This window comes from Rana temporaria, chromosome 3 (genome assembly GCF_905171775.1).
Source record: "Rana temporaria chromosome 3, aRanTem1.1, whole genome shotgun sequence".
In the NCBI taxonomy this organism is placed as follows: domain Eukaryota; kingdom Metazoa; phylum Chordata; class Amphibia; order Anura; family Ranidae; genus Rana; species Rana temporaria.
In genome coordinates, this window is record NC_053491.1 from 286,430,005 (window position 1) to 286,456,195 (window position 26,191).

General features: G+C 45.6%; 1 protein-coding gene across 1 annotated transcript; it reads right to left on the reverse strand.

The window, feature by feature from the left end:
• Window positions 1-11,377: 11,377 nt before the first annotated feature.
• Window positions 11,378-13,536, reverse strand: LOC120930460 (ras-related protein Rab-30-like). Its single transcript, XM_040341644.1, has 2 exons — window positions 13,259-13,536; window positions 11,378-11,843 (listed from the first exon to the last, which is right to left on the reverse strand). Exons 1-2 carry the CDS (start codon window positions 13,534-13,536, stop codon window positions 11,378-11,380), a joined length of 744 nt encoding a protein of 247 aa, XP_040197578.1.
• Between the last annotated feature and the right edge of the window lie 12,655 nt (window positions 13,537-26,191).

Sequence of the window (26,191 nt, forward strand, 5' to 3'; positions counted from 1 at the left end):
GAGCCGAAAATTCCTCATTTACATAGGGGCACACCCACTTTGACTTGCACGGCCTTGCGCCCTCAGCTTTGCCTTAAACAGGAGCAAATTAAATGAACAAACGATTCCTGAATCAGGTGGCAATTTGGCAAAATTGCTCCAGCGCAGAGAAATTCAGCTGAGCGGCTCAGGTGTAAGTAATGGGCAAATCTACCTGAATCTGGGCCATTATGTGTATATATCTAAATATAGATATAACTGGGGGGGCCTGTCCGGATGTGAGCATCGGCGAATGTGTTTGAGAAGAGCTCGGGGTATCCTGAAAGCAATCCTTTGCCAACCGTGCATCTGTTTACCTAAATTGGACCAGCCACCTTGCCTACTTGTTCCTCCCTGTCCCCTGCTGGGCCCTGTGTGGATCTTGAGCGGGGATTCTGCTGTGGTCGACCGGGAGCAGGTGAATTGCTCAGCCTCCAGCCGCCGCCATTTTGCTGTCCTGTACCCAGCCGGAGCGAACGGATCCCCGCCGGGCCGTACGGTAAGAGACCATCCTTCATCCCTGGGACTGTTCTCCATCCTCCCGCCTGCCCCTCACCTGCCTGGCGTGTTCCGGTGACCTGCTGGGCCTGCTGGGAGCGCCAGCGGCGGCCTCAGCCTAGTGCGGCCTAGTGGAGCCTGCCCGACACCGCTGTTTCCTGAGCGGCTGCCCCGCCGGGGTGCGCCGCCCCCGGTCCCAAATCGCAGACACAGATCCTGCTGCCTCCACCTGTCCCACCGCCCATCCACCTCCCTGCAGGGCCCTGGTGTGCTGCCTGATAGCGGCTGACTGTGTGGGCCAGTGGTGGTGCCCTGGAGCCTGGTGTCTCTGCCATCTTCCTGCCCAGGGCCACCCTGCTTTGGGCCTTTCCTGATGGCCCTCCCTGCCTGCCACCCATACTGGACTGCCTCTGCCTGGGTGACTGCTGTGTGATGGGGGGCTAGAGGTGATTGCTGCCTACCTGCCTGGACTGTGCTCTCCCAGACTCAATACCCACTGCTCATTTGGGCCACCCCCCAGCTGCCTCCTGGACATTGCTCTGGGCACGTGCTTCTCCTGTATTGGGGACCCCCTCTAGAGTCTCACCAGATGTCCCCCCCCTTCCAAAAAGTAGAAGAAGAACTCCGGGGCCACTGGGACCAGCTCATCGCTCCAGCAGCCGCAACTTTCTTCACCGCAGCCAGACCCTATATTGATTGGACGACTCCGGGCCCTAATTGGCTGACTTGGAGATGGATCCAGGAGGGGTTCCAGTGGCGGTAGAGTCAGCCCCGCCATCGCAAGATAATAAAGCCACAATCCTTGCTGCGATCGAGCAGAGTAAGACCTCTCTGCTTGTGCGCATCGATTGTCTTACGGAGAAGTGCAATCTTATCAGGAATGACCTCGACAAAATAGGGGGGAGAATGACTGAAACTGAGACCAGAATATCCACTACCGAAGATCTTACTGCCACTCATGCCTCCTCTATTGCCGAGCTGCAGCACACAGTCCCTTGTCACAAAATCTGATGACACTGAGAACCGACTCAGGCGCAACAATGTCCGAGTCCTGGGGCTACCTGAGAGGGAGGAAGGGGATCACCTGGCTGAATTCACAGAGGAGTTCTTCAAAAAAATCCTGGGCCTCACGGATGTACCTCCTACCTACATGGTTGAAAGAGCTCATTGGTTGCCCTCCGGCCGCGCCATCCCGGGGAACCTCCCCAGGCATTTCTTAGTCCGCTTCCTTAATTATCGGGACAGGGACAAGATTCTCTTCGAAGCCCGCAAACATCCCACTCTCAAATATGGCAACACCTCCATTCTTCTTTTCCATGACTTTTCGGCCGATTTGCAGCAGAAGAGGAAGACCTTCAACGATGTTCGTAGACGACTCAGAGATAAGAACATAAAATATAGCATGCTGTACCCCAGCCGCCTGCAAATCCAACACAATGGAGCAGTCCGATTCTTTGACAACCCAACCGATGCCGACGACTTGCTGACCACCTTGCATTGAGGACCCATTCCCATAAAGGTATCAGATGTACAAATTCCCTAAATCCTTGACTGTCATATCCTACTAAAGCTTCCTTTAAGTCCTGAAGCTACCTCACCTTGACCAGTACCTCGTCAAGTGATTTGCATTGAACCCCCACGGTTCAGTTGGTTCACAAGCAGCGGGAGGCCTGTTTTCCACTTATCTAGCGGACTAATCACCAGGCACCTTGTGCCGAGAGGGGAGACACGCCCTCCAACTTCACTGTTTTAGGCCAACCCGAGCTGGGAACCACTCAGAGGACCTAGGTATAGCACAGAGTGTTGTTACCGACTTGCACCAGCTTGCCCCCGGAGAACTCCCACAAGTTCTCACGTGCAGCATTGAACTGTTGCGGAGAAAAGTTTAAAGGGCTACATTGTTATTTTCTGGGTATAAGCAAAATCTGTTCGCTCCTAAGTTCCCAGGGATGCCATCAGATAAGGACAGGTTTGACACCTTGCTGTCAACAAGGGTTCTTTTGTTTTTTGTTACTGTATGCGTTGTTTTGTCTGTATGGTTAATGCTTGGTCATGACTCTACCTACAGGGGGCTCTCTGGATCTATGCAGCTCTTGTTACACGCTATTGACGTTACCACACGTCTCCTCAATCTCATAGTGGAGTCATCTGATGGCCACACGTGACATGTCCACTTTTAATATATTATCCTGGAATGTTCGGGGGCTCAATTCCAAATTTAAAAGAGCAGTACTATTTAAGTATCTTAAACTACACTCCCCCCACATGATATTGCTCCAGGAGACGCACCTTGTGGGCAGTAAACTACTGGCACTAAAGAAGCCGTGGATCCAGAGAGCCTTTCATGCCTTATACTCCACCAATGCCAGGGGGGTCTTGGTGCTGGTCAGCAAATCCTTTCCATGTGTAATGAAACAGATTCACACAGACTCCTAGGTCAAATATGTGATAGTGGTTTTCACAGTTTGGGGCACGAGATATATTGTCGTTAATATATACATCCCTCCTCCCTTCTCAGCCTCCACCCTATACACTATCCTAGAACGAGTTCCCCCATACTGCCCTGCCAAGTTGCTAATTATGGGCGATTTTAACGCCATCCTAGCTCCGGACTTAGACAGACAAGTCCCCCCTAAACAATGCTCCTCAGACTTGTCCACTTGGGCACAAGCAATGGGAGTGTCCGAGGTCTGCAGGTGGAAATACCCCTCGACTAGGGCCTACTCCTGCTTTTCCGCCACCTACAAAATGTCCTCACGCATTGACTTAGCTTTTGCCAATCCGTCCATGCTGTCGGACATCCTAGATGCTACATACCTGCCTAGTGGGCTGTCAGACCACTGCCCCCTCCTTCTTAACATCCACTCCCCCGCCTCCCGAACCTCTGCCCTTTGGCGCCTGGGAACCCATTGGCTCTCCCACGCCGACTTGACCGACACTATCCCACCTCGCCTCACCGAATACTGTGAAATTAATGCAGGATCCTCCTCCCATGAAATCACCTGGGACGCCTTTAAGGCCTTCACTAGGGGTCAGTACATCTCCTCAATAGCTGGGATCCATAGAGAACAAGCCGCTATCACATCTGAGCTACAGAGCAGGGTGGATAACCAGGCTGGGGCCCACACTGCTGACCCCACTGACTCTAGCTTTGAGGTCCTTAAGGAAGCAAAACGGGAACTACACCTCCATCTGACGGAACTTACTAGGTTGGATCTCAACCGTAACAAGCAAATATTTTTCGAACAGGGGGACCGGAATGGTCGCCTCCTAGCTATGTTAGCACAACATGACCTACCCCTGACGGTGATACCCAGTGTAGTGTTTCCTTCGGGTGAATCGGTCTCTTCTCTCCCGGACATACTGGATGTATTTCGGCAATACTATAGCTCCCTTTACACCTCCGTGTTGCCCTCGGACTTCAGGCCACAGGACTTTGCGCCTTGGCTGGACCCCTGGCACTCGGCTGGCTTTCAGATGCAGAGAGGGAAACTTTGGTGAGACCCATTACCCTAGAGGAGGTTTTGAAGGCCATCAGATCTTTTCCTGCTGGAAAATCCCCAGGCCCAGACGGTCTCCCAATAGAGTTCTACAAACCTACTTGCTCCCAAGCTGGCCCAGCTCTGTTCTCACTTTCTGATGGAGGGCGCCCTTCCCACATCCATGAGTCATGCACAAAGCCCCTAAGGACCCCACATCCTGCGCCTCTTATAGGCCTATCACCCTACTTAACACAGACTTTAAAATTCTTACCAAATTGCTCACTATGAGACTACAGCCCCTACTGCCGTCTGTAATTGGGACTGACCAAACGGGTTTTATGGTTAACAGAGCCACTGATGTCAACCTGCGACGCCTATTTACCAACATACATGCACGACACCTCAATGAGGGTTCTCGTGTGGTGGCCTCCTTAGACATAGAGAAGGCCTTCGACACTGTGGAATGGCTTTTTCTGTGAGAGGTCCTCCGTAGAATGGGGTTCCCCGTGATATTTATTGTGTGGTTACAGACACTATACAAGCATCCCACGTCGGCTATTAAGCTGGGGGGGGGTCTGTCATGGCCCTTCCCTCTGTCCAGAGGCACGCGGCAGGGCTGCCCTCTTTCGCCGTTGCAATGGAACCACTGGCGGAGGCCCTGCGCACCTCCCTGTACATCAGGGGCCTGCGCGTTGGCTGGCTGGAGGAGAGGGTCACCCTGTATGCAGACGACCTCCTTCTTTTCCTCAACGATGCAGACTCCTCGCTCACGGGTGCACTGCAGATTCTGAACTCATTCTCCGCTGTCATGGGCCTCAAGGTTAACTGGTCAAAGTCTCTTTTGTTCCCTATAGACCCCGAAGCTCGTACCGCCGCCCCCTCCGATATACCCCTACAATGGGTTGAGAGCTTCAAATACCTTGGGGTGGTGATCTCGAGGCAGGCTTTAGATTTTTTGCCCCTAAATCTATCCCCAGTGGTTCAGGAGACATGGCTGAGACTGAAGGCATGGAAGTTACTACCCTTTTCATTGCTAGGTCGGATAAATCTAATAAAAATGAAAATCCTGCCCAAATCCTACCTACTCCGCCAATCTCCGCAATGGATTCCCAAAATCTTTTTCACCTGGCTACATAGCCTCTTCACCTCCTTTATCTGGGCGACCCAGCCCCCCAGGTACGGATGGTCAACGCTAATACGCCCGTCCTCCCAGGGAGGACTGGCGTGCCCTGACCTATATAAATAATTCCTGGCCACCCAGCTAGTTACAGCGGCCTGGTGGCTTACTCCCGATACGACAAACCCTGCCACCTTGGTTGAGTCGGCAGTGGTGAAATTGTTGGAAGCGCTGAAATTTTTACTTTTTCGTGGCCCAAAGTCCCCATACCCATTGACCCCCTCCATGCGCACCACGCTTCGTGCATGGGGGGGAGGGACTTCAAATTGAAAGGTACCCTAAAAATGCATTCTCTCCAGCTGCCCCCTTGTGGTTGAACCCTACCTTTGAGCATATTTATAAATTGCCTGAACCCCACACATGGACTAAATTCAATGTTAAAACAGTGGCCCAAGTAATCTCCAATGAATCTCTGGCCCCACTCCTCAAACTGATATCAGCAAGAAGCTGTCAAAAAAGCAGACCTTCTGTTAGCCATTAGAAATCTGCTTTAACAAACTTTACCAACGACTGAAATAATTTCATCATTAAGTTTAGTGCTTCTTACTACACATAACTGTCATGAAATTCTGCTTTTCTGATTTAAATCAAAACATGACTGTGTGACTAATATGTGTGGACAGTTTAAAGCAGATCTAAACCCACTGACTCAAATCTCATAACTGTAACGTGATTTCCAAAAATAGAAAACTTTTGAAATCTGCAGTTTTCTAATAATTGGTGATTCTGTCTTGAAGGTCCTTGTTTAGGAACTTCCTGTTTCAGGGTGACAATAGTCTCCCAAATATACTCCTGCGTTGTCGCCCTTGTTACATATGCACCTGATGGACACTACAAGTGACCATGCTGACACACATTTTGCATGGGAATTGTCTGCTGTTGTCACTATAAGGAAGCCGGTTCAGAGCCATGATGCACAACTACTGCTTGAGCAAGCACATCCAGACAGGAAGTGTATGAAAAAAGCTAGAGGAGATCATTATTGCTAAGATGGCAAAAGAGGACGAAGCAGAGTCAAAACAGTATTTTATGAACAAAAATCGTAGAAAAAGTTTCTTATTAACACACCCCCTTAAAAAAAAAATTCAACCAGGGAGGATTTGATCTACTTAACTTAAAGTCTACCACAAACTTCTGTTTCAAGCCTGGTCAGACAACTGGGATGTGGACCACCCATTAGCTTCTTAAAGCGGTTGTATACCCAAAAACACATAAAAAAAAGAAAAAAAACTGCAAGACAAAGGTATAATGAGATAGTATGACTAGCATACTAGCTCATTATGAATTACTTACCTTAGATCGAAGCCACCGCAGCGACCCTCGTTCCTTTCCTCCGCCATGATACCCGGAGTGACTTCCGGGTATCGCCGCTCCGGCGCTGTGACTGGACGGAGCGGCGATGATGTCACTCCCACTCATGCACGCAGAGCCGGCATGATCCCTGCGCATGCGCCAGTTTCGGGAACTTTCCGCCACTTTCACATTCAAGACCCAGCACGCTCAGTGCGCACATGCGCCGTAGACATCGGTTCCTGATTTTCTGCAAATACCTACAAATATGTAGGTTAAGGAGATATTGCAAGCACCTACAGGTAAGCCTTAATGAAGGCTTACCTGTAGGTGCAAGTAGTATCAGAGGGTATACAACGGCTTTAAATCTATTACAGAATCCAAGGGTGACAGCTCCGTGGTTCGGCCTGCGGTGGCCCAAAGCACCATTGCAATCACAAGTGTGCCGAGATGGGAACTCTACTCCTAGAGCTCCAACAAGGTGTAAGGAAACTAAAAGACAGTGAGATTTCATGACACCTGGGCACTAAAAGCTGGGAACTAAATACAGAGATCTTATCACTATAGTCCCTGTAACATAAACTAAGGGACATGGGTGAGGTAACAGCAATGTTAAGTTGATGGAATTGGGAACTCACCACTGGAGACCCAGGGGGATACTACAACAAACTATAGGAGAACTCAGAGGTAGCAGTGGGATGACTTCATAACAGCCACGGCAGGTAGGTGGAGCTGGGAACTCATGTGCAGAGATCTCACCACTGAAGTCCCAGTAGGATAGTGTAACCTTAACGAAAAGAGAACTCAGAGGTAGCAATGAGATAACTACACAATAGCCAAGACAAGTTAATGAGGCTGGGAATCCAGGTGTAGGGATCTCACCAATAGGGTCCCAGGAAGATACTGTAACATTAACAAAAGGAGAACTCAAGAGGTAGGCAGTGAGATGCCTTTATAACAGCCATAGCAAGTGGGCAGGGCTGGGGACCTAGCTGTAGAGATCTTACCACTGGAGGCCCAGGAAATTACAATATCTAAAATAAAGGAGATTTCATAACAGAATTCCCTTTTTTATCATCACAACAAGAGATCTCATGACTTCAGTATCAAAAAAGTAACAAAATAATCTGATCTACTGGCATCCCCAAAAGGAAGAAATAACAGCATTGATGGACTGGCCCTTTAATTAACTTTGTGCTACTTATTACGACCAGCACACAATTTGCAATATGAAACGCGTTAGTGTCCATGTGATACCAGAGCATGCATCCCATTTTTTTTCTCTGCTGTGTCAGAGTTTCTACAATGTGACACTTTCATACGCTATTGCCCTGTATATTTTTGTACTTTAAAAAAAAAATCAAACATTCTTTTTTAACCACTTAAGACCCGGACCATTAAGCAGGTTAAGGACCTTGCCCCTTTTTTGCGATTCGGCACTGCGTCGCTTTAACTGACGGTCGTGCAATGTGGCTCCCAAACAAAATTGGCGTCCTTTTTTTCCCACAAATAGAGCTTTCTTTTGGTGGTATTTGATCACCTCTGCGGTTTTTATTTTTTGCGCTATAAACAAAAATAAGGTAGAGAGAGAAAATAACCGCTCAGAAGTCTTCAAAGAACCTCCTCACTGGAACCAAACCATGGGTGCCGGCAATGCAATAGTGATGCAAAAATACGAAGGAAACTTGGACAGCCACACTCCAAAAATGTTCTTTTAATTAAAATTGATCACAAAATAAACATGCCACAGCAAAAAAAAATTAACAAAAGCTAACGTTTCGCATTGTAGCTTCAGTGCTTAGTCATAGCGGGTACTTTTTTTTGCTGTGGCATGTTTATTTTGTGATCGATATTAATTAAAAGAACATTTTTGGAGTGCGGCTGTCCAAGTTTCCTTAGTTTTTTTGCATAAACAAAAATAAAGTGACAATTTTGAAATAAATATTTTTTTACTTTTTTTACTTTTTGCTGTAATAAATATTCCCCAAATATATATATATATATAAAAAAAAAAGTTCTCAGTTTAGGCCAATACGTATTCTTCTACATATTTTTGGTAAAAAAAATCGCAATAAGCGTTTATCGATTGGTTTGCGCCAAATGTATAGCGTTTACAAAATAGGGGATAGTTTTATTGCATTTTTATTAACAATTATTTTTTTTACGACTAATGGCGGTGATCAGCGTTTTTTTTTCGTGACTGCGACATTATGGCGGACACATCGGACAATTTTGACACATTTTTGGGACCATTGTCCCAAAAGTGCTATAAAAATGCACTGATTACTGTGAATTGCAGTTTAGGAGTTAACCACTAGGGGGCACTGTAGGGGTTAAGTGTGACCTCATATGTGTTTCTAACTGTAGGGGCTGGACGTGTGACGTCAGTGATCATCTTTCCCTATATCAGGGAACAGACGATCACTGACACTGCCACAATGAAGAATGGGGAAGGTGTGTTTATTGACCGATCACAGGACACGGGTCCCGCGGGCACGGTCACGGAGCTTCGGCAGCGCGCGACCCCACGACCGAGCACTTAAAGAGGATGTACAGGTACATGCTTGTGCCCAGCCATGCCATTCTGCCGATGTATATCGGAGTGAAGGGGTCCTTAAGTGGTTAATTTTTTGGGCAAAAGAATAATAGACATCGGCAGCCAAAATTTGCGCTGTTGTTCCTTAAATGGCTGAGTTCCTTAAATGGCTATAAATGCAAAACGAGTTAGCGCTCTTTACAGAGTACAGTCAAGGTAAAAAAAAAAAAAAAAAACTTTGCTGCTTTCATAAGCATCTGAAGCCAAGCAGTAAAAATGTGGCTTTAATTAATCCTAAACACGTCAGAATAGACAAAACAGTTCTCAGAAAAATGACATCTTCCAAAACCGGTGCCAGCATTCTGCAACAATAAAATTCAAAAATGTCACGGTTGTAGAGTATAGATTGGAGGTCTCTTATCGTAAGATAATGAAATACTATGATAAGGTCTTCTACTTCTTCAAGGACGCTTTTTTTCCCTATCTATTAAAAAAAAAGTAAACAGAAAACAAAAATACTCTTACTGGTATGCACCACGTCGTTAAATATATACAGGTCATTTTAAAAAAAATTGCATATTGTGATAAAGTTCATATTTTCTGTAATGTACTGATAAACATTAGACTTTCATACATTTTAGATTCATTACACACAACTGAAGTAGTTCAAGCCTTTTTATTGTTTTAATATTGATGATTTTGGCATACAGCTCATGAAAACCCAAAATTCCTATCTCAAAAAATTAGCATATCATGAAAAGGTTCTCTAAACGAGCTCTTAACCTAATCATCTGAATCAACTAATTAACTCTAAACACCTGCAAAAGATTCCTGAGGCTTTTAAAAACTCCCAGCCTGGTTCATTACTCCGCAATCATGGGTAAGACTGCCGACCTGACTGCTGTCCAGAAGGCCATCATTGACACCCTCAAGCAAGAGGGTAAGACACAGAAAGAAATTTCTGAACGAATAGGCTGTTCCCAGAGTGCTGTATGAAGGCACCTCAGTGGGAAGTCTGTGGGAAGGAAAAAGTGTGGCAGAAAACGCTGCACAACGAGAAGAGGTGACCGGACCCTGAGGAAGATTGTGGAGGAGGACCGATTCCAGACCTTGGGGGACCTGCGGAAGCAATGGACTGAGTCTGGAGTAGAAACATCCAGAGCCACTGTGTACAGGCGTGTGCAGGAAATGGGCTACAGGTGCCGCATTCCCCAGGTCTAGCCACTTTTGAACCAGAAACAGAGGCAGAAGCGCCTGACCTGGGCTACAGAGAAGCAACACTGGACTGTTGCTCAGTGGTCCAAAGTACTTTTTTCGGATGAAAGCAAATTTTGCATGTCATTCGGTAATCAAGGTGCCAGAGTCTGGAGGAAGACTGGGGAGAGGGAAATGCCAAAATGCCTGAAGTCCAGTGTCAAGTACCCACAGTCAGTGATGGTCTGGGGTGCCATGTCAGCTGCTGGTGTTGGTCCACTGTGTTTTATCAAGGGAATGGTGAATGCAGCTAGCTATCAGGAGATTTTGGAGCACTTCATGCTTCCATCTGCTGAAAAGCTTTATGGAGATGAAGATTTCATTTTTCAGCACGACCTGGCACCTGCTCACAGTGCCAAAACCACTGGTAAATGGTTTACTGACCATGGTATTACTGTGCTCAATTGGCCTGCCAACTCTCCTGACCTGAACCCCCATAGAGAATCTGTGGGATATTGGGAAGAGAAAGTTGAGAGATGCAAGACCCAACACTCTGGATGAGCTTAAGGCCGCTACCGAAGCATCCTGGACCTCCATAACACCTTTGCAGTGCCACAGGCTGATTGCCTCCATGCCACGCCGCATTGAAGCAGTCATTTCTGCAAAAGGATTCCCGACCAAGTATTGAGTGCATAACTGAACATAATTATTTGAAGGTTGACTTTTTTTTTATTAAAAACACTTTTCTTTTATTGGTCAGATGAAAAATGCTAATTTTTTGAGATAGGAATTTGGGGTTTTCATGAGCTGTATGCCAAAATCATCAATATTAAAACAATCAAAAGGCTTGAACTACTTCAGTTGTGTGTAATGAATCTAAAATATATGAAAGTCTAATGTTTATCAGTACATTACAGAAAATAATGAACTTTATCACAATATGCTAATTTTTTGAGAATGACCTGTATATATCATTTTGTTCAAGTTGTTCCCCATGACTTGCTGGCCGGATTCGCAACACTGTTCGTCCTGCTCCGATCTATTTTCACCATGCTGCGACCTATTTGTGGTCAACTAAGCTTAGACTCCATCGGCACTATCCTCCCACGGAGAGAATCCAACTTCGCAAGGACTGTTTTTTTAAATACATTTTTCTTGCTGGTCATCAGGCCGCCTTGGTTACTAGTTAAAGTTACAGCAGTTCAAATAGCTGATGCTCTTGCCCTCTCCTCGCAAGGAAGAGTCCATGTTGTTTACCAACGTGTTTTGTCGGGCCTCACTAATTAAGCGGCACGCCAAGTCCAGGAACAGTTTTTCCACATTGTCCGACTCTTTGGCAGAGGTTTCCAAGTAATACATGTTTTGGGAGCCTGCGAACTGTTCAGCTCTTTGCTGGGAGACTTCTCTTCTCTCGGCCAGGTCTACTTTGTTCCCCACAGTGATGACTTTGTTGTTTGCATATTGCTCTATCTCCCTCAGCCATTGTGGAAGGCACCGGAAGGATTCCTCACAGGTAATGTCGTAGGTTAATATCAAGGTGTTGGCACTGCAGTAATAACTCTGCGTGATGGAGCGGAACCTCTCTTCCCCTGCCTTGTCCCATATCTGGAGCTTCATTTTTTCACCTTTTATCTCCACCATTTTAACGCTATTTTAACTTGCATTGTTTATATGAAATAATCCCCATGGGTTTGGAAGAGTGAAAGGAGGATTATTTTTTCAGCCAATGGTCAGTGGATTACAACACATTCTTCTGCATGGGACCACCATTATACAGTATATGCCCAGATATACATTCTGAAAAAGCCTAAGCTTCCTTCATCTGTACCTAAGCATGACAATGATTGATAGCAAGAAACGGACACAGTGCATATTAGACCATATTACAGTCAGTTCTAATGAAAAACACTCTGTAATATTAATCTACAGGATATTTCACAAATCAGTTCATTAGAAATGTTTCTTACATAATAGACTTGGAAGGATAGATACTGCATGGCTTTCTGTCACCAAAACTAATTCTTTTGGACAGCAAATGACAAGCAAAGTGTAATAGTTAAATGCTTCGATGACATTTGCTGTAGAAACTCTTCGATGGTGTGTCAGACCTCATCCTTGTTATCTTGTTATCTCTGTGATTTCTATGTTACACATCACAGCCAAGGTGTTAACAAGATGAGTTTTTGCTAGTTTCTGCAGTTTTAGCAACATTTCTACTTGTGCTTCACTGGCAACTTTTTTTTAAGGTGTTAAAGTGATTATTTGCATGTTTTTCTTTGAAACAACAGATTTCAATTTAAAGCTAACCTCCAGGGAGACATATAAGACAAATAAATAACCTAATATCAGTCTCTTGCAATAGTTTTGCACAGAGCAGCCTCAAGCCTCTTTTTCTGAGGTTCCCCACTAGCACTTCTGGCTCCACCTATTTGGCGAGTGCCTCCACGGAAATTGTGCCACTCAGGCGTACTCATGCCCGAACCTCACTGCTTGCGTCTATAGACACAGACAGAACAGCTTGGCGTCATCCCTCACTCCCTTGTCACAGAATTTGATTGACAGCACCAGGAACCAATGCTTCAAGCTGCTATCAATCTACCCTGTATTAATCTACCCTGTAAGGAGAGAGAGCCGAGAGATCCCCTAGTCTTGGGTACAACTCTGGATCGAGATCGGTCTCAGGTAAGTATAAGGGAGGCTGGGGGGGTGTCAATGAGGTCAGTATGGCTTGTAATTTGTTGAGGTGGAATTGCAGGAAGGTGATAGGCAATGTTTTAAATACATATAGTACATGTGGTATTAGGTACATTTTGGTTAGTGCAATGCGCCCAGCCCATGAGGCTTGGATATTTTGCAAGTTCTGAACAGTTTTTTGAAGTTTGGAGATCAAATGTGTGAAGTTAAGTAGGAGTACTGTAGATGAGAGTAATCAGGTGTATGCCTAAATAGGAAAGGGTGGAGTCAGGAGCCCATGAAAGAGAGGTGTGTTGAGCAATGCTACATTTAGTATTTAGGTCAATATTTGCTCATTTCATAGAGGACTTGGAATAGGTGACCTTGTACATGGAGGCTTTGCTAGAAAGGTCTAGAGTATGATGGACGTGAGGGAGTGATTGTGTTGGGCTAATTATGAAGAGGATCACATCATCGGAATATAGGCTGATTTTGTGATGGAGGTCGCCAACTTTGATTCCAGATATAAGAGAGTTGGTGCGAATTGAGTGGGCCAGTGGTTCTATGATGAGGGGGAAGCCCTGATGAGTTCCATTTGTTATATGGACAGGGTCGGACAGAATTCCTGACGTTACAACTTTAGCACTAGGGGAGGAATAAAGTGCCATGATTGCTTGCATGATCGGACCGGAGAAGACAAATTTTGTCAGAACTACTATTAAAAAGTTCCTGTCGACTCTGTCAAACGCCTTCTCTGCATCCAAATATATTAACAAAGAAGGTGTTCAATGGTATTCTGCCCATTGTAGTAGTTGAGAAAAAAAGGGGAAGGGAAATGAAGGGAAATGGGAAAACACAAAACTGGGGGTAATAAGAGAAATAAGAGAGGGAAAAGAAAATAAGGGGTAAAAAGAGAAGGAAAAAAGGGGAGAAAAGAAAAGAAAGGGAAAAAGAAGAAAAAGGAAGAGGGGGAGAAAAAATGGAGGAGAAACGAAAAATAAAGAAGAAATAGAAGACAAGATACACAACCATTTCGGATGTGGCCACCGACCAGGTGGGATTTGTGCTGGTAAGCAAGTGTCTGTCTATATTCTGCCCATTGTAGTAGGTTATTGTAGTGATGGTGCCGTCAGACACTTGCTTACCAGCCACAAATCCCTGGTCGGGGTGTACCAGGTGTTGAATGATGGAGGAAAGTCACGTGGCTAGAAGCTTGGCATACAGTTTTGTGTCCGTGTTTAATAGGGAGATAGGCCTGTAGCTGGCTGGGTCATCAGGTGCTTTACCAGGTTTTGGAATTGTTGTTAAGTTGGCTTCAAGAGCTTCTGGGGGGTGGGGCCTGTGGAGACAATATGATTGAAAGATAGGCAGAGGTGGGGGGCAAGTAGTTTGGAATTATTTTTGCAATATTTGTTGCTAAATTCATCAGGACCAGGAGCTTTATGTAATGGGAGGGAAGCAATGGCTTGTTCTATTTCAGTCAGTTGAAAGGACCAGAGATGCTTTTCAGTTGTTCTGGGGATAATTATGATAGATGTAGATGTTCCAGGAACCGAGTTATATCCTCTGAAGTGGGGGGGGGGGTCTCGCCTGAGGAGGCGAGGTTGTACAATTTGGTGTAGAACTGACTAAACCTGTTGGAATATTTTTTAGGGATGGAGAGACAGGCACTAGGGATGAGCCGAACACCCCCTGTTCAGTTCGCACCAGAACCTTCGAACGGACCGAACGATCCCGCAAACATTTAGAACCCCATTAAAGTCTATGGGACTCGAACGTTCGAATTCAAAAGTGCTAATTTTAAAGCCTAATATGCAAGTTATTGTCTTAAAACGGGTTTGAGAACCTGGGTCTTGCCCCAGGGAACATATATTAATGAAAAAAAACGTTTTAAAAACGGTCGTTTTTTCTGGAGCAGTGATTTTAATGATGCTTAAGTGAAAAAAAAATTGAAAAATTCCTTTAAATATCGTACCTGCTGGGTGTCTATAGTATGCCTGTGAAGTGGCACATGTTTAGAACTGTTCCTGCACAAAATGAGATTACTATAAGAAAAAAGTAATTTAAAACTGCTTGCGGCTTTAATGTAATGTCTGGTCCCTGCAATATGGATGCAAATCATTGAGGAAAATAGCATTGGTTTCCCCGCCCCCCTCCCCCCAGGTCATTACCAGCCCCTTTGGCCCTATATACTTTGAACAGCAGTATACAGGTGGTACAAACAAGACAGGGACTGTAGGTTTGTTGTTCAGTAGAATCTGTTTGTAATTTTGAACTGGTACTTCTTTAAAGTGTAACTCCAGCCATAAAATCTATTTTTAAGCTTTTCTGAAAACATAGAGAAGGGTTATCACCCCTGTAACATTTGTTTTTCTGTCTGTGTGCATCTGCTCAGAAGATTGCAATTCACTTTCTGTCCCAATGACAAATGTTTTTTTGAAAATTTGAGTTTTTTAGTGAAACAAGGATTGGTGATAAAGCATCAGTGGACAGGAGACACCTCTTACAGAAGAAAATTTCCCTTCCTAAGGGTAGATTTCCTCTCACTTCCTGTTGTCTCCTTCCATTTGCAAGTAGGAGTCGTTTGTAAGTTGGATGTTTGAAAGTAGGGGCCTGCCGTATATACTCTGCAGAAATTTGGTCCCTAAGTGTTGGTGTTGCCACAACACTGTAAGCCCTCACAGTTAGTCTTAGGCCTTGTACACACGAGAGGATATCCGCTGGAAATAATAAATCCTCTGGCGGATTTGGATCTGATGGCTGTACACACCATCAGATCAAAATCCCCGCAGAATACATCCGCGGTGACGTGGCCGCGCCGTCGCCGCGACGATGACGCGGCGACGTGCGCGACCCTGGAAGGTAAATACTTCCACGCATGCGTCGAGTCATTACGACGCATGCGAGGGATGGGAGCGGACGGACTGATCCGGTGAGTCTGTACAGACGACCGGATCAGTCCGCTGGACTGGATTCCAGCGGATAGATTTCTTAGCATGCTATGAAATTTTTATCCGCTGGGAATCCGTCGGCTGGATTTTTATCCGCCTGAAAATGTCCGCTAGGCCGTACACACGACCGGATCTATCTGCTGGAACTGATCCGCGGATCAATCCCAGCGGATCGATCCGGTCGTGTGTACGGGGCCTTAGTGGACGCTGGAACGCCCTGCTGTGTGAACTATTATATCAATAATTGTAATTACATGCCATTGTTGAACAGTAGTAGAAAAATTGGGCCTTTGGTGTTGGCGCTGGTGCCACAACACTGTAAGGCCTCGTACACACGATAGGTTAACCAGAGGACAACGGTCTGAAGGACCGTTTTTATCGGTCCAAACCGATCGTGTGTAGGCCCCATAGGTTATTTAACCTTAAGTTAAAAAAATGGCAACTTGCTTTAAAATTTAACCGAAGGATTACTAACCGATAGGTCAAAACCGATCTATAGTACGCAAACCATTGGTTAGAAAACCACGCATGCTCAGAATCAAGTTGACGCATGCTTGGAAGCATTGAACTTCGTTTTTTTCAGCACATCGTTGTGTTTTACGTCACCGCGTTCTGATCATTTTTTTAACTGATGGTGTGTACGCATGACGGACCATCAGTCAGCTTCATGGGTTAACCTAGGACAACGGTCCTTCAGACCGTTGTTCTCTGGTTAACCTATCGTGTGTACGAGGCCAAAAGGGCCAGATTATTGTACAACCGCGTATCTCTGCGGCGGCGTAACGTATCCGATTTACATTACGCCGCCGCAACTTAGATGGGCAAATGCTGTATTCTCAAAGCACTTGCTACGTAAGTTGAGGCGGCGTATCGTAAATCTGCCGGCGTAAGCCCGCCTAATTCAAATTTGGATCAGGGGGGCCTGTTTTATGTAAATGTACTGTGACCCGACGTGATTGACGTTTTTCACGAACGGCGCATGCGTCGTCCGTGGAAATCTCCCAGTGTGCATTGCTCCTAATACGCCGCAAGGACGTATTGGTTTTGACGTGGACGTAAATTACGTCCAGCCCCATTCATGGACGAGTTCCGCAAACGACGCAAAATTTTCAAATTTCGACGCCATGCTTAACATTGTTACGCCGCACTTATGCCACCATATAGCAGGGGCAACTATACGCTGGGAAAAGCCTAACGTAAACGGCGTAACTTTACTGCATCGGCCGGGCGTACGTTCGGGAATTCGCGTATCTACCTAATTTGCATACTCGACGCGGAATTCGACGGAAGCGCCACCTAGCGGCCAGCATAAAAATGCAGTTACGATCCGACGGCGTAAGAGACTTACGCCTGTCGGATCTAACAGCTATCTATGCGTAACTGATTCTAAGAATCAGGCGCATAGATACGAAGGCGCAACGCAGAGATACGACGGCGTATCTGGAGATACGCCGTCATATCTCGGTTGTGAATCTGGGCCTAAGTCCTCACAGTTACTCTTGGTGGGTGCAGGAATGGACCCTGCTGTGAAATATTAGATCAAGAATTGTAATTACATGCCCCTGTTGAAAAGGGGCAGAAAAATTGGGCCTTTGTTGGTGGTGGTGGTGCTGGTGTCACAACTCTGTAAGCCCTCACAGTTACTCTTGGTGGACTCAGGAATGGGCCCTGCTGTGAAATATTAGATCAAGAATTGTAATTACATGCCCCTGTTGAAAAGGGGCAGAAAAATTGGGCCTTTGTTGGTGGTGGTGGTGGTGGTGCTGGTGCCACAACACTGCAACCCCTCACAGATATTCTAGTTGGAGCGCAGGAATGAGCCCACTGCAAAGTATTGCATCAAAAACTGTAATTACACGCCCCTGTTAAACAGGGGCAGAAAAATTGGGCCTTAGCCACTGGTGCCACAACACTGCAACCCCTCACAGATACTCTAGTTGGAGCGCAGGAATGAGCCCGCTGCAAAGTATTGCATTAAAAATTGTAATTACACACCCCTGTTAAACAGGGGCAGAAAAAGTGGGCCTTAGCCACTGGTGGCGGTGCCTAGAACCCAAAATGTTGTTACAAGCTATCAGCATGATCATTGAGAAGGAAAAGGATAGTCACTCAGCATAACAGGATAGTCACTCAGCATCAGAATAGGCAGGCTTGAAGGGATCTGACATTTAAAAAAAAAATATTCAGTTACATCAGCATCAGGTGCTTAGTAGCTGGTGGTGATCCAAGCCTGATTCATTTTTATGAAGGTCAGTCAATCGAACGAGTCGGTGGAGAGGCGCACCCTGTGATCGGTTGAAATCATTAGCAGCCAAAAACTGCTTTATCACTCATATACAGACGACACGCAACTGTATTTCCGCATTTGCAACAAAATGGATCACCACCTCAATCTAGAGACATGCCTCTCTTTGATAGAAGACTGGATGACAAAGAGTTATCTTAAACTCAACGGAGCGAAAACAGAACTTCTCCTGTTTCACGCCAAGCGTATGAATCAACCTGCAACAACTTGGTCCCCCCCGCCCATTCTGGGCAAAATCATCACCCCTAGCGCCAAAGTCAAAAGTCTCGGAGTCATCTTTGACTCCTACATGACATTGGACGCACAAATAGGGTCAGTAGTCAGCGGATCTCACGATCTGCTGCGCCTACTACGCAAACGTACTCCTTTTATTCCCAAAGAAGACATATCGGCCGTGGTGGGAGCGATTGTAAACTCCAGATTGGATTATGCAAACGACCTTTACCTCGGACTCCCAAAATACCAAATCGCTCGTCTGCAAGTCGTTCAAAATACGGCCGCCAGACTAGTGACTGGGAAAAAACCCTGGGAATCAATCTCACCTTCACTGAGATCCCTTCATTGGTTGCCAGTAAAGGACAGAATTGTTTTTAAAGCACTCTGTCTAACGCATAGATGTATCCATGGGAATGCTCCCCATTATCTATGCGAAAAAATAAAAGCTCACAACTCCAATCGCGTTCTGCGATCCACCAACCAAAATCTACTCCAGATACCGAAAGCCAATTACAAGTCCAAAGGAGAACGATGATTCGCGGTCCAGGGTCCCAGACTATGGAATGCTTTACCAACCAGCATTCGGTTGGAGGAAAATCACTTAGCATTCAGGAAAAAGCTCAAGACGCATCTCTTTTGATATCAAAAGAGACAGGAACAACAAGCGCTCAGAGGCAATTTAGTTTGCATGTGCCGCGCTATATAAGTTTTTTTCATTCATTCATTCATTCATTCATTCAAAGCCTCCAGCAGCACTGAATGTGCTGCTGGAGGCAAGCCAGTAGCTCAATTGCGTACTGTGCAAGCTCTGGCCAGTGATCCATCCTCAAGACCCAGTAAGCCAGAGGATTTTCGTTGGTAAAGGTGTCCAAGTCTGATCTTGCCCCTAGGTATTCCCGCACCATGTAAAACATACGACGGCGATGATTGCTGGAACCGGTCATACCTTGGGGCTGCGGACTAAAAAATTGTCTGAAGCCTCAGCAACACGTTGTCCAGGACCAGGATTTTGTAACCTCCCCGTCTCTGGGAACGTGTTGCACAGACCTTTCTGCAAGGCCTCCCGAAGATGTTTCATCTTCTGCTCCCTCTGTGCCGGCAAGATAAGGTCCGCAACTTTACTCTTGTAATGTGGATCAAGGAGGGTTGCCAGCCAGTAATGATCCCTCTCATTGATAGTACGAATACAAGGATCCTTCCGCAGGCGTTGCAGTGTCAGGGGGGCCATACAACTTAGGTTTGCTGAGGCATTCGGTGCGGAGTCCTCTGGGTCACTGAGGACGACATGATCCGCAGCCACCTTGTCCCAACCACGTACCAGTCCATGGGTTTCTTGGGACTGTAATTGATCCCTTGAAGACTGCTGCTGATGCTGAGTGCTAGGCTCCACCTCCATGCTGACACAATCCTCCTCCTCCTCTTCCTCCTCCTCCTCGTCCTCTTCCTGTGTGATAGGCAGGCAAGCAGGAACACTGTCTGGATAAAGGGGGCCTTGAGAGGTAAGGAAGTCCCCTTTCTCCCTCTGTTCTGCCTCAAGGGCCCTGTCCATTATTCCATGCAGTGTGTGCTCCAACAGGTGAATAACAGGGACAGTGTCACTGATGCATGCACTGTCACTGCTCACCATCCTCATGGCCTCCTCAAATGGTGACAGGAAAGTGCATGCATCCCTGATCATGGCCCACTGGCGTGGGAAAAAAAACAAGCTCCCCTGACCCTGTCCTGCTGCCATATTGGCACAGATACTCATTGATGGCCCTCTGCTGCATGTGCAGCCGCTGCAGCATGGCCAACGTAGAGTTCCACCTGGTGGGCATGTCACAGATTAGGCGGTTCTTGGGCAGGTTGTATTCCTTTTGGAGGTCTGCCAGCCGAGCAATGGCATTATATGACCATCAGAAATGCACACAGACTTTCCTGGCCTGCTTCAGGATATCCTGTAAGCCCGGGTACCTGCCCAAGAGCCGCTGCACCACCAAGTTAAGGTTATGAGCAAAACAGGGCACATGGGTCAGTTGTCCCTGTCGCAGGGCGGAGAGGAGGTTGGTGCCATTGTCGCAAACCACCATTCCTGGCTTAAGCTGGCGTGGTGGCAACCACCTCTGAGCCTGTCCCTGCAGAGCTAACAGAACCTCTGGCCCAGTGTGGTTCCTGTCCCCCAAGCACACCAGCTCAAGCACCGCATGGCATCTCTTTGCCTGCTTACCTGCGTAGCCCCTTGAACGCCTATGGAGCATGGCTGGTTCCGAGTACACATCAGCACAGGAAGAGGCCACAGAAGAAGAAGAGAAGGGGTGGAGGAGAGAGGTGTGTCACAACCAGTAGTAGCATTTTGGAGGCGTGGTGGTGGAACAACCTCCAACACTACTGTACCTTGTCCTGCGTCCTTCCCAGCTGCCAGCAGAGTCTCCCAATGCGCAGTGAAAGATAGGTAACGTCCCTGTCCATGCCTGCTGGACCATGAGTCAGCAGTAATATGCACCTTACCACTGACCGCCCTGTCCAGCGAGGCATGCGCATTGCCTTCCACATGCCGGAAGTAAGCCGGAATCGCCTTCCGTGAGAAAAAGTGGCGTTTGGGAACTTGCCACTGAGGTACTGCACATTCCACAAACTCACGGAAGGGGGCAGAATCTACCAACTGAAAAGGCAGCAGTTGAAGTGCTAGCAATTTAGCTAAGCTAGCATTCAACCGCTGGGCATGTGGATGGCTGGGAGAGAACTTCTTTCGGAGCTTCAGCAGCTGGGGCAGGGAAATTTGCCTGGTAAAATCTGCCATCGGTGTACCGATAGTAGATTGCCCGCAAGTACTTGGCTGTGACACACCTAATTCTACACCTTCAGTCCTATCAGTGCAGGCTTCAGAGAGGACTGAGGGTATAGTGGGGTTGGAGATCCCAGCTGATGAGGAGCAAGGAGAGGTCCGCTTTGTTCTTTGGTGTGGGTCTTTGAGGTACGCTTGCCAATGAACTGCATGGCAGGTCGACATATGTCTGGTCAAGCATGTGGTGCCCAAGTGGGTGATGTTTTGGCCACGCTAGATACGCTCGAGACATATCTTGCAAATAGCAGCGGTGCGATCTGATGCACTCGTCTCAAAATAGGCCCACACCAAAGAACTTTTGGAATAATGCTGAGAGACAGCAGCGCCCTGCACATGCGCAGCTCTGCGTTGTGATGCAGTCGGTGTTCTGCCCTTAAGCTGGCCCCTGGAGGGCATCCTGCCTCGTTGGATATGTGCCTGTGCCTCCTCCTCCTCCTCGTCTCTCCTATCAGGCACCCACGTAGAGTCAGTGACCTCATCATTTCCTCCCTCCTCATCACTGTAGAAAACCTGGCAGTATGCTGCAGCTGGGGGAACATGACTGCCATATTGCTGACCTTCTTGGGCACCCCCTCTCTCTGGGCTCACGTTACTGCCTTCCTCCAGCTGTGTACCATCATCGGAGCCTTCAAAACGCTGCGCATCCTCCTGCAGCATGTACCCAACACTGTGGTCAAACAGTTCGGGGGACTCCTCAGGAGGACATGGTGGGGCTAGGGAAGGAGTGACTGATGCCATTGAGCAGAGGGAAGAGGCCGCATTGGCAGCTGCTTTGCCAGACAAAGTACCCTGAGCCTGGATGAGAGAGGATGAGGAGGACGGCTTGATCATCCACTCTACCAAGTCTTCGGCATGTTGTGGCTCAACACGGCCAGCTGTGGACGAGCGTGTCCCACGGGAATGTGCTGATGAGGATGCACCGTGTCCACGACCAGCACTGTTGCTTCTAGATGCAGAGCCTGCTTGCCCTCTTTTATCGGCTCGTGACTCTCTGCCTCTCCTTGTTCTCCTTCCAGACATACTAATGGCCTGCAGAGGACACAGACAGTACACCATGTGAAAGTACTTGCAGCAATATACCCTGACTGTAGTATAAATATGAGAAGATCCCTGCTTCTAAGAGTAAATATGAGAAACACCAGCTTTACGTTAGGTGCACAATGTGCAGAGGACACAGACAGTACACTTACCACGTAGCTTTAGGTGCACACTGCAGAGGACACATACAGTACACCACATGAAAGTACTTGCAGCAATATACCCTGCCTGTAGTATTATTATGAGCAGATCCATGCTTCTAGGAGTAAATATGAGAAACACCAGCTTTACGTTAGGTGCACAATGTGCAGAGGACACAGACAGTACACTCACCACGTAGCTTTAGGTGCACACTGCAGAGGACACATACAGTACACCACATGAAAGTACTTGCAGCAATATACCCTGCCTGTAGTATTAATATGAGCAGATCCATGCTTCTAGGAGTAAATATGAGAAACACCAGCATTAGGTTAGGTGCACAATGTGTAGAGGACACAGACAGTACACACACCACGTAGCTTTTAGGCATGTGCAAAAGGGAAAAATTTGTTATGTTTCGTTTCATTTTAATTAGTTATTTAATTAATTTTGTTAAGTTAGATTCGTTACATGTGTTAAATTTGTTTTCGGAATTCGTTCGTTTTCGACTGAATTTAAAAAATCCGGTCGAATTCAAAAATATTTTGACCGGATTTGATAATATTTAGATTGGATTCGAAAACAAATTCTCTTCAAATCGAATTTGAAAACAATTTGATTCGAAAACAAATTCAAATGAAAATTGTAAGCAAATTTGAACCAAAATCTAAAAAATATAAATCGATTTCTAAAAAATAATACAATAAAATAGAATATAAAATAATAAAGCAATAGAATGAAAATCAAAGAATAGTAAAGAACATAATGGAATTTAATAGAATGTAATCAAATACAATAGAATATGACCTGGCTTCTTCTATCTATCTTCTATCTATCTTCCAATTTCTGAAATTCGAAATTCATATAGAATTAACTCAAATTCGAATAGAAAAATATTAGAAGAGTAGAATAATAAAATATATATATATATATATATATATATATATATATATATATATATATATATATATATATATATATATTTTATTCTACTAAATAAAAAAAGACTATTGTTTTTCTACTGTATGACCAGCAGTGTCTGCCCAGCACTAGGCTGTGCCAGGCTCCATAGATAGGTTCCTGTGTGGTGAAGATAGACGCCCCAAGTGGCCAGGGTTTATTTTATGTTTGATTTTGTTTATGCTGTTTGGATGCTTGCACTTGTTTCCAGCAAGATGGAAGAATAAACCCAAATCTTTGTTTTCAACCGTCTTCAACTGCCTGTCTGTATAAATTCAGTGTGTAGTGAACCCATCCAAGGGGTCACACCCCCCGCTACCGAGCTAACCCCTTACAATATATATATATATATATATATATATATATATATACATATATATATATATACAAATATATTTTATTCTGCTCTATTCTAATATTTTTCTATTCGAATTTGAGTTCATTCTATATGAATTTCGAATTTCAGAAGATGGTTATATATATAAATGTAATATAATACAAGTGCAAGCATCCAAACAGCATAAACAAAATCAAACATAAAATAAACCCTGGCCACTTGGGGTGTCTATCTTCACCACACAGGAACCTATCTATGGAGTCTGGCACAGCCTAGTGCTGGGCAGACACTGCTGGTCATACAGTAGAAAAACAATAGTCTCTTCTCAGAAGACTTTCAGTACACTGCTCTCCTTACTCACAAAGCCTCATGATGCAGCAAATCAGTGGTAATCCTCTGGATTACTTATAGAGGCCTCAATTGCCTCATTCTGAACAGCTGAAGTTTTCCAACGCCCTTAGACCCCTTTTCTGGCTACTTTTTCAGCCGACGCCTAATAACAATTGGTGTATTGTCTAAACAAGGCAGAAATGTATGTCCCGTCTGTGACACCCACAGATTTACCTGACTTCCTGTCACAATATATATATTTTATTATTCTACTCGAATTTGAGCTCATTCTTTATGAATTTCGAATTTCAGAAAATGGAAGATAGATAGAAGATAGATAGAAGAATCCAGGTCATATTCTATTGTATTTGATTACATTCTATTAAATTCCATTCTGTTCTTTACTATTCTTTGATTTTCATTCTATTGTTTTATTATTTTATATTCTATTTTATTGTATTCTTTTTTAGAAATCAATTTATATTTTTTAGATTTTGATTCAAATTTGCTTTCAATTTTCATTCGAATTTGTTTTCGAATCGAATTGTTTTCGAATTCGATTCAAATAAAATTTGTTTTCGAAATCGATCGAATTTCATCCCCAGGTTTTCGATTCGAAAACGTTAGTTCAGATTTGGTTAAATTCGTTAATATTACAATTCAGGAATTCGTATGCATCCGAATGTCCGAATAATGAAAAATTTGTCTGAATTTCGATTCGGAACGAAACTAAATGCACATGCCTAGTAGCTTTAGGTGCACACTGCAGAGGACACAGACAGTACACACACCACATCTCTTTAGGTGCACACTGCAGAGGACACAGACAGTACACCACGTGAAAGTACTTGCAGCAATATACCCTGCCTGTAGTACTAATATGAGCAGATCCCTGCTTCTAGGAGTAAATATGAGAATCACCAGCTTTACGTTAGGTGCACAATGTGCAGAGGACACGGACAGTACACACACCACATAGCTTTAGGTGCACACTGCAGAGGACACAGACAGTACACCACGTGAGAATACTGCAGCTAGCACAATCACCTGCCTGCCTGTCAGTAAATTAGGAAGAGCGGATCTAGCTAAACTATACAGTGTATAAATATATATACAACACCTGGGATGCATATATATCCTCTACACACTGTAACTCTAACTGACTAGCCTGCCTGCCTGCCTTCTCTATCTACCTGCAATAAATGACACTCTCTCTCTCTGTCTTCTCTTAACAACCGCAACACAATACACAAGGCCGTGTACTCAACCCCCTGAGCCATAATTGGCCAAAGCCACCCTGGCTTTGGCCAATTATGGCTCTCTGTTTTTTGCAAGCTGTGATTGGCCAAGCATTCGGGTCATAGTGCATGCTTGGTCAATCATCAGCCAGCAATGCACTGCGATGCCGCAGTGAATTATGGGCCGTGACACGCCACTCGAATTTGGCGCGAACGGCCCGTAACGTTCGTATTTTGACGAACTGTCAAACATACGATGTTCGAGTCAAAGCTCATCCCTAACAAGCACCAGTGGGGGAGGTGAGGTATGGGATTTTGGTGTGGATTAGGTGGTGTTTAAGTTGTTTTGCAAGGCTCCAGATTTGTTGTGGTGTGCATAGAAGTGCAACCTAAAATTTTATAGCGATAAATCAAAGTTTACATGTAGGTGGTTGCTAAATGTTCGTCTTGCATTGAATAATTCTGTTTTTAGGAGTGTAGATGGTTGAGTCTTATGAGAAAATGCAAGGGATCATATTTGTGCTAATAAATTTATATGTGGTAGCATTGCCTTTCTTTTTTTTTTGTGAGCCCCGAGTTTAATGAAAAGGCCTCTGATACATGCCTTATGCTCAATCCAACAGACTGTGGGGTCTGACACAGAGCCAGCATTAGTTAAAAAGTAGTTTTCGATCTCAGATGTGACATGTTTCTGGAGATAGAGGTGAGAGAGAAGAGAAGTGTTGACCCTCCAGATGGTTCCGTTTTGCGTGGGGGAGGAGGGAAAAGTTTGAACAGTATTGGGGCATTTTCGGACCACGTAATAGTGTCAATTTTGGCATCAAGGACACTTTAAGCACAGGTGTCAAACACAAGGCCCGCAGGCTGAATCCAGCCCTCCAGACCATTTCATGTGGCCCTCGCACCTCCCCATTAGCTGCAGCCCTCCTCTGGTGCTACTCCACACCCTGTACTTTCTGCTTTTAACCACTTGACCACGAGGC